The following is an 18,078-nucleotide window of genomic DNA, read 5'->3' on the forward strand; positions in this document are numbered from 1 at the left end:
TAATTCATTCCCTAAATCCCTGCAATGGCAACCTGGGGTGAATGCTTGGACTGAAGAAAGGAACTCAATCTAGATCTCCCACCTGAGTGGCAAGAACCCAACTACTTGAGCCATCAGTGCTTTCTCCCATGGCTGGCATTAACAGGAAGCTGAAATTAGGTGTCAGAGCTGGGAATCAAACCATGGCACTCTGATGTGGGACATGGGCATTCTAACAATGTCTACTCAGCCAAATTCTTGACCTTTTTTTTCAACTCATGTGCAATTAATGATCATCTGATCATACAGGTTATTTACACATATAATACCACCAATAGCTCAAATAGGGGTATGGTATCCTTGTTTTACTGTTACTATATTAAAATTCCCTTTCCAACAAAAGTAGGCAAAATAGATGTAATTAGAGTGAAATTAGAGAGTGAAATATCCTTACTTTGTTTCATATATTAAAAGTCCATCAGCCAGCTGAAGACTAAATGCATATTAATTAGTATAAGAACTCAAACAATAAACAATTGGGCCTCTTCTGTGTTTCAAGTCACACATAGATTTAGAAAGTGATGAAGGTATAGGTGAGTAACAGGACAGAATTAGAAGATCAGGGCCTTGGGAAAGACATTCCAACAGCACAACCTGACAGGGATTATTATACTGACTTGAAGGATATGGAGGCACGGGTTATTTTTATCCTGATGATAGAAGTCCAGACAGAATGAACAGCAGTGCAAAAGCTTGGAAGTGGGAAGGTGCCTGGTTTGAGTCAGGAGCAGCCTGAACGTGGAAGATCCTAGTGGCAGATGACACTCACACAAGGCCTGGAAAGGCACTGCAAGGACATTAGCTTTTTAATTTGAGCAAGAAAGGGAATGATTAGTTTTGAGTAGAGAAATGGCATGATTAGACTCCCACATTAACCAGATCATTCTGGTTTTTGAATTGAGAATCATTTCACAATGAATATTATGAAAATATAGCTTTAAAAAACCCAAAAGGATAGCAACAAATTTAATCAAACTCCTCAAGCTTTCACTTATTATACTGTTTCAATGAAACTGTATCAACCAAGATAAAAATTCCAGAAGATGAGGTCTTTATTTTAGTCAGCTACTATCAGAAACAAAGACAGTTTGGTGACTTGAGGGGAATATCATACCACCAATGAAATGGCAGTGCTTGACAAAGTTTAATTTTTCTCATTCATGAACCTAAGGTGAAAGAGCATATTTTCAGTACCACAAAAGTGTAATATTAAAACCATAAGAACTGCAATCTCTGAGAGATTATCACTACTGATTCATAGTGCCAAATTTTTAAAAATTTTGCTTGGTATAATTTTAATTAGGTTTTAATAACTAGGTATTCTTATTAACAAGTCAAGATTTATTCTGTGTGCCACACATTTTATGATGGCCACATCTGACTTTAGCCAACTATTGATTTAACATATAGCTATTTGGCATTTAGCCTAAAGGCATATTTGTTCTAAGTCACAAGACTGTATGTTTGTGCCCCTTGAAACTTGCATGCTGATGTTCTAACCTCCAATGTATCTGTATGTGGGGCTTGAGAGAAGCAATTAGGTGTGGTGAGGCCATGATGGTAAGGGTCGCCATGATGGGATTACCATCTTTATAAGAGGAAGAGAGACCTGAGTTCACACTTTCTGCCATGTGAGGAAACAAAAGGAAGGTGTTCACCTGCAAACTGGGAAGAGAACTCTCATTGGAGCCCTATCAGCAGGTAACTTGAAATTAGACCCCAGTCTTCAAAGATATGAGAAAGAACTGTCTATTGTTTAAGCTATGCAGCCTACGGTACTTTGTTACAGTAGCTCAAGCTAAAACGTTATAAGGGTAAGTGTGAAAGTAATTATTGAAACTATTATTGTAGGCTTTGCTGGGTACCTGGTAGTCAGGAGTTGAAAGCATTTGAAGCAAAGAAGCCGCTTCCATTTCCTACATATTTTGTATATATCAGGGAGAAGAGTGGAAATGAAGTGAGACAGGTCAGCTGATGCTTATACTTAAGGATCCTGAATAATACCAGGATGGGGGTGAAGAGCTTTGCTATTTTAAATCTTGACCAACTCTAGAAGCAGCAGAGAGATCATGAGGCCCTCATCAGAAGGCTGGAGATGCTTCTCTAAGTCTGGGATGCATGACAGAGACTACAATGAGATATTTACCTGGAGGGACAACCTAGAGTTTTTGAGGCTGAAGGGTAATAGAGTGACTATGGAAGCATCTATTGTCCACTGTGTGGACAATACACAACATTTAGGAGAAGCATTCCCTGGTATGGTCAACCATTATAAGACCTGGCCAGATTTATCCTTCTACTTGCTGTGGAGAACCTAAAGATAATGACATAATTATAAGTGATAACAGAAGAAAACCCAGAAGCAAGGGGCTCTCTTGTCCCATGAACAGACTTATTCACTCATTTATAAAAAATTTAAACTTGGTTATATGCCACAGTAACAGGAATTGGTATTATAGCAATGAACAAGGCAGACAAGATTACTGCTCCTAAGGAGTTTGAATTCTGGTGTAGAAATAAAATAACTTCAGAGAGCAAGCAGCTCTATGGAGAGTATCAAACTTCATGATATCAGAAGGACTAGAGGACTAATTTCATTAGGGTTGTCAGGAAACGCTGCTTGAAGAGGAGCATTTGAGCTATATATCAAGAAAGGAATCACACAATGATGATGGGAAAGAACAGGATGAGAAGTACCAACAGTGTATGGTCAATCAAATGAAAGGTAAGCATGTTGGAGCTCAGAAGAGAGCCTGGTGAGAAGCAAGCAAACCCCAATGTCTTAGTTTCTTTTCTTTTAAATAAGGTTTCCTTTTTAAAATTTATTTATGAGAAAGTCAGAGTTACAGAGAGACAGGGAGAGACATACACACAGAAAGAGATATCATCCATCTGCTGGTTCGCTCCCTGGATGGCCACAATGGATCAGGTTGGGCCAGGCCAAAGCCAAGAGATTCATTCAACTCTGCCACATGGATGGCTGTGGCCTAAACACTGGGTTCATATTCCAGTGGTTTTCCTAGTCTATCAGCAGGGAGCTGGATCAGAAGTGGAATAGCCAAGACAAGAACCCAGATCCATATGATGCTAGCATTGGAGGCGGCAGCTTTACTTGCCATGCCACAACACTGCCCCTTTGTTAGTTTCTTACTCATGATAATAAGCATGGATGTTCACTTGAAATGTGATGAAGAACCAACCATTAAGGATGTGAAGCAGTTGAGTGCCATTTTTTTTGATTCAGGATTGTTCTATGGGAAATGGATCACAAGAAGGCAAGAATGAAATGGCAGCCAATTAAGAGGCTAACAATGGGGTTCCCAGAAGAAGATATGATGAGGAGAATCCTTGTGATGACAGTGGATATGGAACATCCATGGATTTTAGAATATGTAGAGGGACATAAAGAATGAATCCATTTCTGAATAATGAAGTGGTCTTATGCTATCTGCATTTAATGTGATAGAAAATGCAATAGTTTTTCAATTCAGTTATGATTGCAAATTATTTCTTCATGTATCAGTGATATCAGGGAAGTTTTAAATCTTTTATTCCTTATCATGTTTATTTTACTTCCGACTGTAAACTTCTGGTAATTTATATCCAAATAGAATATCAGCTATGGCCATTTGTGTCTTTATAGAGATACTAGAAGACTAAATAGGATGTTTCTCTAAAGTTATTTAAGTACTACTTCTTCCACGACCCACTGTGCCACCGGGCAATTCTCAGTGCCACTGGGCATGCAGCATAGAACTGAGCTATCCAACACTTCCAATAAGATGCAATGAGGTACAGCAAAGTCTTAGAGGTGCAGTGAGGACATGCAGATATGAGCCTAACTCATGGTCCACTGCTTACCATCTAAGTGAATTGCAACCTACTTGCTCAAAGTCTCATGTGATTTCAACTCCCACCATGCTGAGCTATTTACTGAATAAAGAAGGAGGTATTAAATCCCAGTTACAGGCTGGCGCCATGGTTCACTCGGCTAATCCTCCGCCTGCGGCACTGGCACCCTGTGTTTTAGTCCTGGTCAGGGTGCCAGATTCTGTCCTGGTTGCTCCTCTTCCAGTCCAGCTCTCTGCTGTGGCCCAGGAAGGCAGTGGAGGATGGCCCAGGTCCTTGGGCCCTGCACCCACATGGGAGACCAGGAGAAAGCACCTGGCTCCTGGCTTCGGATCGGCACAGCGCACCGGCTGTAGCAGTCATTTTGGGGGTGAACCAATGTAAGGAAGACCTTTCTGTCTGTCTCTCCCTCTAACTCTGCCTGTCAAAAAAAAAAATCCCAGTTACAAATGGTGATCTGAGCCCATATATCGATAGATCAACAGCAACTTACTAAACAATATACATTTTGTAAAGAAGACTGTGCGTGTGTTTAGGAGGATTCAACTGTATCTGCTTAAAGAAAATGTGTTTCTGAAACTATCAATGCCCCTCAATAGGTACTAGCATTAAATGTCTTGCTTTGGGTGAGGGCAAAGACCATACACTGCTTTCTTCTACAACCCTCCACTGTTCTTCATGCCTCATCCTTCTGTGTGTTCTATACTACCTGTTTCTTGAGTACTTCAGTGGGCTGCATTTGCCAAGGGCCCACAGATTCCTCCAGGTTGATCCAGTGTGCCCTTTTCAAGCATTATCATGCAGAATGAACTCAATGCAGTCTTGAATTGTATCTAAGCTTTTGTTTCTCAAGTACCAGTTGTATATTCATTTTCACATGGATGCATGCAATTCTGAAATGTCTTAAGTCTGAATATTATGATTCATAAATTTTTGTCATGGCTGTAATGGTTGTACATTGATCTTCAGAGTTTCAGGCTGGAAAAGAATGGTGGGAAGAGTACTAATAGACCATCTATAGAACTCAAATGCCCTCTTCTTCAGAGCCTACCTGTGCTGTGGCAAAAGTGTCAATGGAACCGTAACTGGGCACTCTATTATCCTTACATGGCATGCTCTGTAGTCTTAGTCCACCAGAGAAACCATTAACCAAAATGCTTATAGCATGTGCAGTTTCATGTAGATTCGTAAGTTCAAAAGAGCCAAACGCACTGAACATTTGCTAGAACTGCTTTAGGCTACATTTTGTCACTATGAGTTCAAGATCTTGGAAAAGCCATTTAATCTCATCTGAGGATCAGCTCCTCACCTGTAAAATAAATTGGATTATCAAATGCTACCTGGACTTTCTTCTTTGTTGATTTTACAGTCAATCTATGGCTTAAATACACCTTATTTATTGTCATGCTTTTCAGTAATAAAGGCTTGCCTCTTCAAATATGAGTTTACTATATTTCTCCTGAGATGAATCCGAAGAACCAATGTATTTAAGTATTGTGGCCCTGGAACTTATTCAGTTTTGCTTGTCTCTTGTTCTGACTCTTGACAGTTCTTAAGTATGTGCTCATTACATTTCATGCATTATGTCCTTTGCTATCATTGGTGGCATGAGATCAGGTTGGCAGTTTCATTTGGAGACACTCTTTTTCCTTTTTCCTTGAGCCAAGAATACTGATAGCCAAGAATGAGATCATTCTATCCCCGAATTGCCAGAGACCTTCTCAGAAGCAGCTGAGCAATGTAATTTGATCAAGGTTAAGTACAATCCACCCTTCATCTTTTAACCTAAGTCTAAATTCTCTTAGCTTTCTATTTTAATCCCTGAGTAATGGTTCCTATGCACCCTTACAAACATCCACCAGTTGCCCTGTAGTCAATTGTGATTTATCCACCTGTAGCATATCCAAAGTACCAGCCTTTCTCCTCTTCCTGTCCCTGGCACCAAGTTCCAGGCCAATTCCTTTAACTCCGTGCCAAAGAAATACAAACTAAATCTAATATTAACTTAATGAGAAAAGGCTAGCTGCTGCCAAAGATTCACATAATGTATCCCAAAGCCAAGTACAAGCAATTATTCACTGTTTTAGATGCTGGCATTGTTTCTCCCTTATATAATACAACATTCAAAATTTGTTGTGTTTCTCTCCAAGGAGTAAAGAATCCATGCAGTGTTTTAACCTCTTATTGTGCATAGCTGGCCACATTCTCAGTGTAACTGATTATATTTGTTTTTCAAATAAACAGATTATTTGTACATTTAATATTAGGAAATACAAACTCTGAATTTAGAGACATTAGGCATAGATTTAAGTTCCATCTTCCTGTAGTTATTTCCCAGAGACTACAGGTTGGTGAATCATTTACTCTTGGCTTTCTCAGCTATAAAATGGGGATACCAATTTTATAAATAAAAAGTATGGTATACAAATGCAAATGTGAAGTATTCATAGAGAGTGCTGGGTTCATAAATTGGCATCATGGCAGGGAAAAACAAGGATTTTTATTCTTGGAAGCCCTTATTTGACAGGCATAAAAACAGCCTGGTGAAGCGTCCTTGTGAGCAGCCAGAACAATCAAGTCCAGAAGTTATACTTCCCCATTGCTGTGTTTAGGCAACTTGTGAGGACACACCCCAGAATTCCAAGATGGGAACAGCCAGGACTTCCTACTCAGGGGATGATCTGAATCCACTGCTGCAGTTGCCATGGAAACTCAAATTCCAACCATCACAGTTGTTAAGAATACCACTTTCAATTGGAATCCCGAGTATTTTAACCTTTTTTCTAATGACTGTATCATGTATCCACATAGGCTGAAGGACACCAGTCAGAGGGAATGTCAACTAAATTTCATTTTTCATTTTATTCTTATTTCTAGAAAACTTCAACAGTCCTCCACCCTGATTAAAGTAGAATGGTTCAACAGAACTTTCTGCCATGATAGTCATGCTCTGTGTCCACACTGTCCAAAATAGCAGCTCCTAGATACCTGTGATGATTGGGCACTTGAACTGTGTTGGTATGATGAAAGAAATAAATTTTTAATCTTTTTCTATTTTAGTAAATTTAAATAGTCACACATAATTAGAGGCCACTACACTAGGTCATATGGTTAAAAAAGTAAATCCATATGCCTCAGCAGGAATTAAAATCCATGTACAGTTTGGCCCCAGCACTATTCCAGTTTCAATTTCTACAACAGAAACCCTGACTCTGAGAAATTGTTGCTGAACACACCTGAGTATCTCTGCTGCAACACCCTGACTCAAGGTACTTAGGCTTCATTGTTAAGAGTGTCCTCTACTCTTAGAGGACTACTACTCAAATGTAACAGCACAGGTTAAGTGTTCCAACTGCCCAGAGAGATGCAAAGCCAGAGGGGGGGGGGGGGGTCTTCCATCAACTGCTTCACTCCACAAATGACCAAAATGGCCAGAGCTGAGCTGATTGGAAGCCAGGAGCCAGGAGTTTCTTCCCAGTCTCCCATGTGGGTGCAGGGGCCCATCTTCCACTGCTTTCCAAGGCCATAGCAGAAAGCTAGATTGAAAGTGGAACAGCTGGGACTTGAACCGGCGCCCATATGGGAAGCTGGCACTGCAGACAGCAGCTTTATCTACTATTCCACAGGCTGGCCCTTCCCCATCTAATTTTTAATAATTTTATTTATATTAAGAGAAGAGATTTCATATATTTTACATACACAGTTCTTAATTTTAATATTTTAAAAGATTTATTTTCTTATTTGAAAGTCAGAATTACACAGAGAGAGAGAGAGAGAGAGAGAGGTCTTCCATCCGCTGGTTCACTCCCCAGTTGGCCGCAACGGCTGGAGCTGTGCCGATCTGAAGCCAGGAGCTTCCTCCGGGTCTCCCACGTGGGTGCAGGGGCCCAAGGACTTGGGCCATCTTCTGCTTTCCCAGGCCACAGCAGAGAGCTGGATTGGAAGTGGAGCAGCCGGGTCTCGAACCGGTGCCCATATGGGATGCCAGTGCTTCAGGCCAAGGCGTTAACCTGCTGCGCCACAGCACCGGCCCCAGTTTTAATATTTTAAGCATTCTCTTGAAAAGATCCTACTCAACTATTCATCTTCATTGTAAAAGAAAATCCTTAAGATCTATTTCTTGGCTGGCTCAAGACTGTGGCTTTTGTGGCACAATGCATCGATCAGGTTTAGATGTCATAATAAGGTTCACTTATTTCGAACTCTCCTCACAAACCAAACGACAATGATCATCAACCAATTTCCTACAAAGTGTAATTAATTTCTCTCAGCTAAAATGTTTAGTGCAAAATACCCACAATCTTTCCTGCTAATCACTCCCTGCTCCTACTCCACACATAGACACACACATACACATATATCCAATGTCATGAGTTTTAAATTTTTCACATTAAATAAGCAAAGTGATTACAGTAACTGTTAAAGACTATACATAAAGCCAAAAAAAATCACATTTGATTTGCAAGAAATTATATGAGAGAAAAGGGAAGTGGTCATTGCATAACAGCAAAATGACCTTTCTATTTAAGATATTCCCTGGAAGCTTATAACATCTGCTCTCCAAAAATGTCATACATTGATTCACCTAACAAATATTTGAAAGGAAATTTGCATGCTGAGAATATACAAGAGGAGAAAGCAAATGCCATGACAGCTAATTTCCTCAATTTCCAGGGGTCAAATTTATACATCTTCAACACTATGTATGAACATTAACATCTGCCAGTTCCATCAGAGCAAACCTTTGGAATAGGATGTCTACAGTTAAGAGCTATCAACCCACTGTGAATTTTATCAGTTTTATAGTACCCACATTTTGGCTAAAAACTAAGAGGAACTAAGTATCCACAGCAAAAAAAAAAAAAAAAAAAAAAAAAAAAAAAAAAAAAATTGCCCTATTAATTGGAGGCCTTGTTAAATTTGTCTATCTCACAGAACTGGTATAGGGACAAATAAACCAGAAGAAGAGCCCTTCATACTGCCAGAAATGTGTGTGTGTGTGTGTGCGTGCACACATGCATGTTTGCATGCACCCACCTGCATTTCATGAAATATCAATTACAATGTCAGCAAACACCCCTCATATGCATGCGATGTTGGGGCTTTTTAAAGCACTTCCACATATGGGGAGTGAATCAGTAGATGGAAGGTTTTCTTTCCCTCCCTCCCAAAAAATAAAAATAAACGCTTCTACAAGCATAGAGCTCTTTGCGTTGATAAACCTAATGTGGGAGTTAGTTTTCATAATTCTCATTCTGGAAATGAAGAATCTGGATCTGAGAGTTATATGACTTGCTCAAAAAGATAATATGGTAAATCTGAGTCTGGTAAATGGAGGTTTTAGCTATAAGTTCAAGGCAATCTTCTCCACAAAGCATAGCTCAGAGCCTCTTGCTAAGAGGCTGCCCACAAATGTGTCTCAATTTCATTCCAAAGGGAGTGTAGTCAATATTTTCATCTATTATTACTTATCATTAAGATGCAGTGCTTACTTAACCGAGAGCTCAACAGTAATTAGTGAAAGGGTTATCAGTTCTCTGTGCTGGACCACGACGTATCAGAGCCACAGCTTTTAGAGTTTCTGTAATTAACCAGATTATTTCCTACCTTAGCTGTCTCTGCTTCTGCTTGCAGTCGCTTGGGGGTTCCTTTTGAGTCTGGCACCTTCTGGAAATTTTTGTTTTTAATGGATTGAGATTCCACACCTTCACCTTCAATTTGCAGTTTAATACCTTCAGTACGGGCAGGGTGATCAATACCCCGTGGATTCAAACCACAGTGGAGAGCTGAGAAAGAGGAACAAACAGAACTCAGAAAACAAATCACATAAAGAAAGTGCTCAAGACAGAAAATATTTCATCAGGCCTAAGTGGGAAGAAACAAGGCATCTGTGAATTGAGAGGTGGTGTGATAACTACAAGAAATAATATGGCGAGGAAAGAACACTGTATATGAAATCCTGAGCTTGGGAATAAAAAAGACTTAAGTACAAGCCCAGAATCCATCAGCTCCATATTATCTGACTTAGAGCAAGTTATTAATCCCCACATTACTGATGAGAACACCAGATAAGGCAACTTAGCTGCTGCCTTCCACACATGCAATCATTCCAACCCCTGCAGTTATCCTGTGTCTCTGTCTCCAGCTGGAAAGGTGCTCATTCCCTCATTCTGAATCTTTCCTATTGTTTAAGGATCCATTCAAGTCTACCCATTTAAATTCTTCCAATCAATTTACCAAGTACTTCCTAAATACTATTCCTGGTCAGACCCTGGAAACAAAGGCTTATCTCAATAAAATTCATAATCTAAGTAAGCTAAGAGGCAAAGAAGCAGTGATTTCATTTTACTTTTAATAATTTAAATTTATTTTATAGGCAGAGAATGAGTGCATTCTATCCACTGGTTCATTCCTCAAATGCGCGCAACAGTGACTCTGAAATTTTAACTCTAGACAGACTTCTATCATAAAGGTAATACAAATAAAATTACTGCTCAACATTCTAAGTTAAATACAAAAGAGATGTCTGAAATTAAACATGTTGAAAACTGAACCTTGACTCTCCTACAAGAAATATTTATCTTCCCCAGTCTTGTATTTGCATGTAAACTATGGAGTCACCTTTGACATCACTCTCTCCATGACTCGCCAATGCTGTCCACATACCACCTACATCAGTAGCTCTTCACAATAAGCACAGCCCAAATCCATCCACGGTGCTCTATCTCCACACCATTACCTGTCCCAGCCAGCCACATTTCACAGCAGATTCCTAATCAGCCCAACTGCTCTTCCTCACTTGACCCTTCCACACCCATTTCAAAAGCAGTATTTATAAAGATGTTTCTAAAACTTCACGGAAAGCAGAATTAAAGATGTTTGGCAAAAAAAAAAAAAAAAAAAGAAATCCATCAATAGTTTGTTCATAATATGCATTTTCTGTGGACTTTTTGAGGCTCTTAATGTGTGTGATGTCATGAGCCTCCCCTGCTTTAAACTTTCTAATGGCTTTATTTCACATGAGATAAGAGCCCAGCATTATGTGTCCCCTTCTTGTTTTTCCAACTTCACCTGTCACCATGTTATCCTTCATTCTCACCCTTTGAACACACACTTCCTTTTCTCTTCACCCAATTCCTTCTCACCTCCTGGACTTCGTACACCTTTCTTCACCTGCAGTGTTCTTCCCTATATTTCACCTAACTCTTACTCATCCTTTAAGTTTCAGGTTATATGCTACTTCTTCAAATGTGACTTTCCTCAAAGCTGTTCCTCATCTGCAACTCTGTACCCACTCCGTGCTAGATCATGTGCTTGGATGTTTAAAAAAAAAAAAAAAAAAAAAAAAACCTGAGTGAATCTAAGTGAGTAACTTAAAGAACTGATTGTATGAAGATCTATATAGAGTTTACTTCTCAAATTTTATGTGACTATTTTGGGCTGATTTTGCTCCAATTGTCTAAGTTTCTTAAAATGACGAATCAGCCTATTTCATGGTATACAGTAAGCACTTGCATGTTAGTTCATGTTTCCTTCCTTGGGCTTTCATATGGATCTCAAATAATATTCATGAAAAAACGATGAAACATAATCATATTCATTTCACAGATCAGGAAAACAAGGCTCATAGGAGTTATGGTTACAAAAGTTCAAAAAGGTCTCTGTGGAAAGTCACAAAGATTGTGGATCATTTAGGATGAACATGATTTCAAATTATAGATGAGCACATGCAAACAGGATTAAGTAGTAAAGAAATGTATTAGTTTTTTTTTTTAATTTGACAAATAGCGTTAGAGAGAGAGAGAAAGGTCTTCCTTCCATTGGTTCATCCCCCAAATGGCCGCCACGGCCGGAACTACATTGGTCTACAGCCAGGAGCCAGATGCTTCTTCCTGGTCTCCCATGCGGGTGCAGGGGCCCAAGCACCTGGGCCATCCTCCACTGCCTTCCTGGGCCACAGCAGAGAGCTGGACTGGAAGAGGAGCAACCAGGGCTAGAACCTGGCACCCATATGGGATGCAGGCACCACAGGCGGAGGATTAACCAAGCAAGCCACAGCACCGGCCCCTGTATTTTATACAGGGGCCCTGCTTTTATAACAGGAAGTCTAGAAATCATATAAGATAAAGAGTTTCCTGATTTTGCAACCCCATAATGTCATTAAGGACCTTGATTTAATTTTTAAAAATTCATTTGAAAGGCAAAGAGAGAGAGAGCAAGTACCCATCTGGTGGTCCACTTCTCAAATGCCCACAGTAAACAGGGCTGGACCAGGCCAAAGCCAGGAGCTAGGAACTCAATCCCGGTCTTTGATTTGGGTGGCTAGAACACAACTATTTGGATTGTCACTGCTGCCTTTCAAGGAGCATATTAGCAGAAAGCTGGAATCAGGAGCATTAAGTTTGAGTTAAACTCAGACACTCTGATATTTGTTGTGGGTACCACTAGCATCATCTGCTACACCAAGTGCCTACCTCCAGTTTTTTTAATCTCTCCATTTTGTTATCTATAATATCATCTTTATGCTAAACCTGAATGCTTTTGCAGCATGAAGAGCTGTAAGCTTCTGGGTCTCATCTTATAGAACAGAGAGCTTGCTTGAGCTTGATTTTCTTTCCCCCACATCTCTTCTTACTGGCCAGGAGAGAATTTTATGCTGATCATTGAACTAAAACCATGTTAGTTGAGACAGGATTATTCTTAAACCAAGTGACCTTCAGCTAAGGTTAATTCTCCAAAGCATGCTGACACCGCTACTTGACAGGGGAAGAGAAGGATGGGTTCTAGGGACCCAACCACAATGCCCAAATTAGATGGTGGCAGGAAGAGAATGCAGTAGCCAAAACCTATGAACATGAGGTAATTACCATTATCTATCAGTTTCTTCTTCTCCAAATAATTGCCTACTTATAATGAATATCCAAATAAATTAAAATTGTGATTATTAAAAAAGGTGTACTTTTGCAGGGAACTGGAGGATTGCCATGGGATGGATTTAGACATTACTAAGGAAAAGAATAATACACAGTTTTGGTCTTTATCTGCAATAGTATCTCCTGCTGCTTTCAAACTTGAAATTCATGGTCTGGGAATATCACTGAATAATTGGTAGCTTCCAATACCCCTTATTTTCTTTCTCCATCATCTCTCCACTATATCAGGCCCTCATACTACTTTCACCTCTCCTCATGATGGTATCTCCACCAAAAATGTTCAATTCCAGCACAATCCTGTCCCCTTCTCATTGGGCAACTAACTCCTACTAACCCATGTGTCAGCTTAGATGTCTTTTTGGAAAGCCTGTTTAAATCTTTGGCTCTTCTCTCTCTGGCTCATCATTCTTGGGTGCTTCATCTTCCTTGTGGAATAAAGAGTGTCCACATAACTCCCGAGGATGTGTTGCCATTCAAACTATAACCGATTGGAACGCTGGTATTATCCCTAATTCATCTCCATAATCTCTACTCCTTGGTCCAGAACTGGCACTTACTAGGCACTTATGAAACAGCTGCAGTGAATCGGCAATATCTGTGTACATAATCATGTCTTACTCAGAAAACTTTTCTCTGCTAGCAAATACTAAAGGTTCATTTGGCAGAAAAGGCACTGCTCAGGATGCCCACATTCCACAAAGGAGGGCCTAGGTTTTAGTCACAGCTCTGCTTTCAATTTCAGTTTCCCACTAAATTGGGTTCCTGCTACACATGTGGGAGACATAGAGTGAACTCCTAGCTCTTGGCTTTGACTTGGCCCTTCTCCAACTGGTGAGGGTATTTGGGGGTGTGAGCCAGCAGATGGAAGATCTCTATGTTTCAGTCTTTCAAATAAATAAAGATAATGAAAATTTTAGAATGTACAATGTCTTTAAATAGGAGGTAGAATTTAGTTTTTTTTTTTTTATTTTCTATACACATAGCCTTATTCTTCACACAAATATTTTAATCCTCATAGCTCTTTCTTTGACTGCAAACCAAGAAGTTGATTTAGGTTTTTTGTGCTTGGCCTTGTTTGTTTAAAACCATTTTTGACAGGCTTTGCTTTGTTTGCCCTTAAATTACATGTCCCTAATATTTACAAGCCAGGCTACTTTCAGCAGCCTCTTACAGGGTGCGACCACCATCTCTTGGCTCATTTTGTAAAAGGTGTTCCTGATTGCTCTTTCTTTTCTGTCATCATCACTACTTTTTGTTTCACAAAAGTTATTTATTCGATTTAATGGGCTCATAAGTTTGTGAGTCAGCTTAGAGACCCTCTTAACATTTCCTGATCTTGCTGACCACTCCTGGGTCTAAAGGACTCCTAGTTATTGAATTGACATTGAAGGTAGCTTGCAGACTCTACCTGAAATGCTGTCATGCCATTTTCATTTAATTTAAATGTCACTAATTTTGAATTATTCAAAATTAAGAGTTGAAAAACAAAGATTTCACAGATAATGATCTTTATAAAAATTGTGGCAAGGGAAATTTTCAGTATAAAGGTACATATTTTGGCATTATTTTGAGATGCCATTTTGAACAGCGCATTTTTTTTTCCTGTGAGAAAATCTTTACCTCCAGAAATTGCAAATTGGGTGATGTAAGTGATGTATCCTTTATGGGAAATAATACAGCTGTTCCGGGAAATATTAGGTATAGAATTTTTATTTGATCCAACGATTCAACTTTTAGGTACAATCACAAAACTACTGAAAGCAGAGCCATGAGTAGATACTTAAACGCTCCCTCATGTATGCAGTAGTGTTACTCATAACAGTCAAAAGGCAGAAACACCCCAACTGTCCATGGACCAATGAATGGATAATTAAAATGATACACTTACAATATTTTTCAGCCGTAAAGACTAACAAGACAAAAATTATAAGATCAGTCCCATTAACAATAGATTCAAAAAATTTAAATATATTGGAATAAATTTAATAAAGAGGTGAAAGAGCTCTAGGATGAAAATTACAAAACATGAAAGAAAAGAAATAGAAGAAACAAACAATGGAAAAATCACCTATGTTCATGGTTTGGAAGAATTAACATCATCAAAATGTCCATACTGCAGAAAGCAATTTACAGACTCAATGCAATCCCAATTGAAATACCTACAACATTCTTTTCAGATATAGAAAAAATAATGCTAAAATTAATATAGAAACCAAGAGATCCCGAAGAGCTAAAACAATCTTAAAAAAGCAAAACCAGGGAGAAGATGTACAATTTGGGACAAGCTAAAACTGACTTGCCCCAAATGGTAGAGTTAGAAACGTGCCTAGGGATTCCAATTCAATCCCATAAAGGTGGCATGTACCAATGCCATCTCACTAGTCCAAGTTGTGGGGAGCAACCCGGACTAGACTGAGTTACTGGAATTAAGACTTATTCTATGCATCTGCTCTCCCACAATATGGCGCTGGGAGAGGAGAAAACAGCTTCTACGCAGCTGCCTCCAGTTCAACCAATAAACTGTAGGACCTGCTCCTGATTGGAGAGCAGCGTACTCGGCGTGTGGGCAGCCGAGTTAGGATTGGCGGAGGAGGACTATAAAGGAGGAGAGAGACGGCATGCACCGGGAACATCTAAGGGGAACATCCAGCTGAAGGAACACCTGTGCAGCCCCCGAGAAGAGCCGGCCGGCGGTGTGCCGCTCCCCTGCGGAAGTGGGGAATGTGGCCAGGGGGAACTGCCCTTCCACGGAGGTGGAAGGGATAGTAGCCAACCCGGGAAGAACCAGCAGCAAACCCGGGGAGGGCCGAGCAGACAGAAAGAACAGCGCGGGGTCCTGTGTTGCTCCTCCACGAAGAGGGGGAGCGACATAATGGTGCCGTGACTCGGATATGAAGCCTAGGCAGGGCTTAGTGTCGTTCCTCCACGAAGAGGGGGAGCGACATAATGGTGCCGTGACTCGGATATGAAGCCTAGGCAGGGCTTAGTGTCGTTCCTCCACGAAGAGGGGGAGCGACACAAGTGGTCAATTTCAGTTCACAGTTGATCATGATGATAGATCTAACAGTCAAAGGGATCACATAAACAAGACTAGTGTTTGCTAATACTAACTGATATAATTAAAAAGGGAGAGAACAATCCAATATAGGAAGCGGGATACACAGCAGACTCATAGAAAGGCAGATGTCCTAAACAGCACTCTGGCCTCAGAATCAGCCCTTAAGGCATTCAATCTGGCTGAAGAGCCCATGAGAGTATTTTAGGCATGGAAAGACAAGACACTCTGGCAAAAAAAAAAAAAAAACAAAAAAACAAAAAAACAAAAACAAAACAACAACAACAAAACCTAAATGAAAGATCTCTGTGAGTGAGATCCCAGTAGAAAGAACGGGCCATCAAAGAAGGAGATATCTTTCTCTGAAGGAAGGAGAGAACTTCCACTTTGACTATGCCTCGTCTAAATAAGATCGAAGTCGGTGAACTCAAAAGGCTTCCATAGCCTTGGCAACTCATGACAAGAGCCTAGGGGGATTACTGACACCATAAACAAGAGTGTCAATTGTTAAGTCAACAACAGGAGTCACTGTGCACTTACTCTTCATGTAGGATCTCTGTCCTTAATGTGCTGTACATTGTGAATTAATGCTATAACTAGTACTGAAACAGTATTTTACACTTTATGCTTCTGTGTGGGTGCAAACTGTTTAAACCTTTACTTAATATATACTAAATCAATCTTCTGTATATAAATTCAATTGAAAATAAATCTTGATGTGAATGGAATGGGAGAGGGAGTGGGAGATGGGAGGGTTGCAGGTGGGAGGGAAGTTACGGAGGGGGAAAGCCATTATAATCCATAAGCTGTACTTTGGAAATTTATATGTATTAAATAAAAGTGAAAAAAAAAAAAAAGCAAAGCCAGAGGCATCACAGTTCCAGATTTCAAAATATACTACGGGACAGTTGAAATCAATATAGCCTGGTACTGGCACAAACACAGATGTGTAGACCAATGGAACAGAGCTAAACTGCCAGAAATCAATTCATACATCTACAACCAACTAATCTTTGACAAAGAAGCTAAAATCAAACCCTGGAGAAAGGACACACTCTTCAACAAATGGTGCTGATCTCTGAGTGCAGGAGTAAAAAACAAGATCCCTACCTTATACCTTATACAAAAATCAACTCAAAATGGATCAAGGATCTAAATATATAATTTAAAAACATCAAATACTATGGGAGATAATCTGGGAAACTCTGGAAGGCATTGGTTTAGGCAACTACTACTACTTTTTTATTTATTTGACAGGTAGAGTTATAGTCAGTGAGAGAGAGAGAGAGAGAGAGAGATAGAAAGGTCTTCCTTCTGTTGATCAACCCCCAAATGGCCGCTACGGCCGGAACTGCGCCAATCCGAAGCCAGGAGCCAGGTGCTTCCCACAGGTCTGTGTGCCAGTACAGGGGCCCAAGCACTTGGGCCATCCTCCACAGGCAAATACTTCTTGAGAAAGACTCCAGGAACACAGGTAATCAAAACAAAAATAGACAATTGGAATTACATTAAACTAAGAAGCTTCTACACTACAAAGGAAACACTCAACAAAGTAAAGAGGCCACCGACAGAATGTGAGAAAATATTTTCAAATTACATATCTAGTAAAAGATTAATACCTAGAATCTACGAAAAGTTTGAGAAACTCAACAACACAATGAACAATCCAGTCAAGAAATGTACAAAGGGCTTGAATGGATATTTTTCAAGAGAAGAAATCCAAATGACTAATAGACACTTGAAAAACTGCTCAAGATCGCTAGCCATCAGGGAAATTCAAATCAAAACTAAAATGAAGTTCACCTCACCCCAGTTGGAATGGCTCTCATAGAGAAATGCATGAAGAATAAATACTGCTGAGGATGTAGGGGGAAAGGTATCCTAACTCACTGTTGGTAAAAATGTAAACTAGTACAGCCATAGTAGAAAACAGTATGAAGATACCTGAAAACACCTGAAAATAGATACACCATATGACCCAGGAATCTCACCCTTGGGAATTTACCCAAATGAAATGAAATCAGCATATGGAAGAGTTATCTGTATGTGCAAGTTTATTGTAGCTCAATTTACAGGATATAGAACCAACACAGATGTCCATCAACCCATCAACTGATAAGTGGATAAAGAAATTGTGGTGTGTATATAGATATTAGATAAAAATATAGAATGGAATACCACTCAGCTATAAACAAAGAATGA

At 39.8% G+C, this 18,078-nt stretch overlaps 1 protein-coding gene across 6 annotated transcripts in view; it reads right to left on the reverse strand.

The window, feature by feature from the left end:
• The window catches only part of SAMD12 (sterile alpha motif domain containing 12), a 485,506-nt gene that overhangs the window by 426,314 nt on the left and 41,114 nt on the right, over positions 1-18,078 (reverse strand). For all 6 annotated transcript variants that reach the window (XM_051844780.2, XM_008255846.4, XM_070075424.1 and 3 more), the window contains exon 2: positions 9,496-9,674. In XM_051844780.2, coding sequence (XP_051700740.1) covers positions 9,496-9,674 — 179 coding nt within the window. The remainder of the gene's footprint in view (positions 1-9,495; positions 9,675-18,078) is intronic.

Source organism: Oryctolagus cuniculus, chromosome 6 (genome assembly GCF_964237555.1).
Source record: "Oryctolagus cuniculus chromosome 6, mOryCun1.1, whole genome shotgun sequence".
Classification (NCBI taxonomy): Eukaryota; Metazoa; Chordata; class Mammalia; order Lagomorpha; family Leporidae; genus Oryctolagus; species Oryctolagus cuniculus.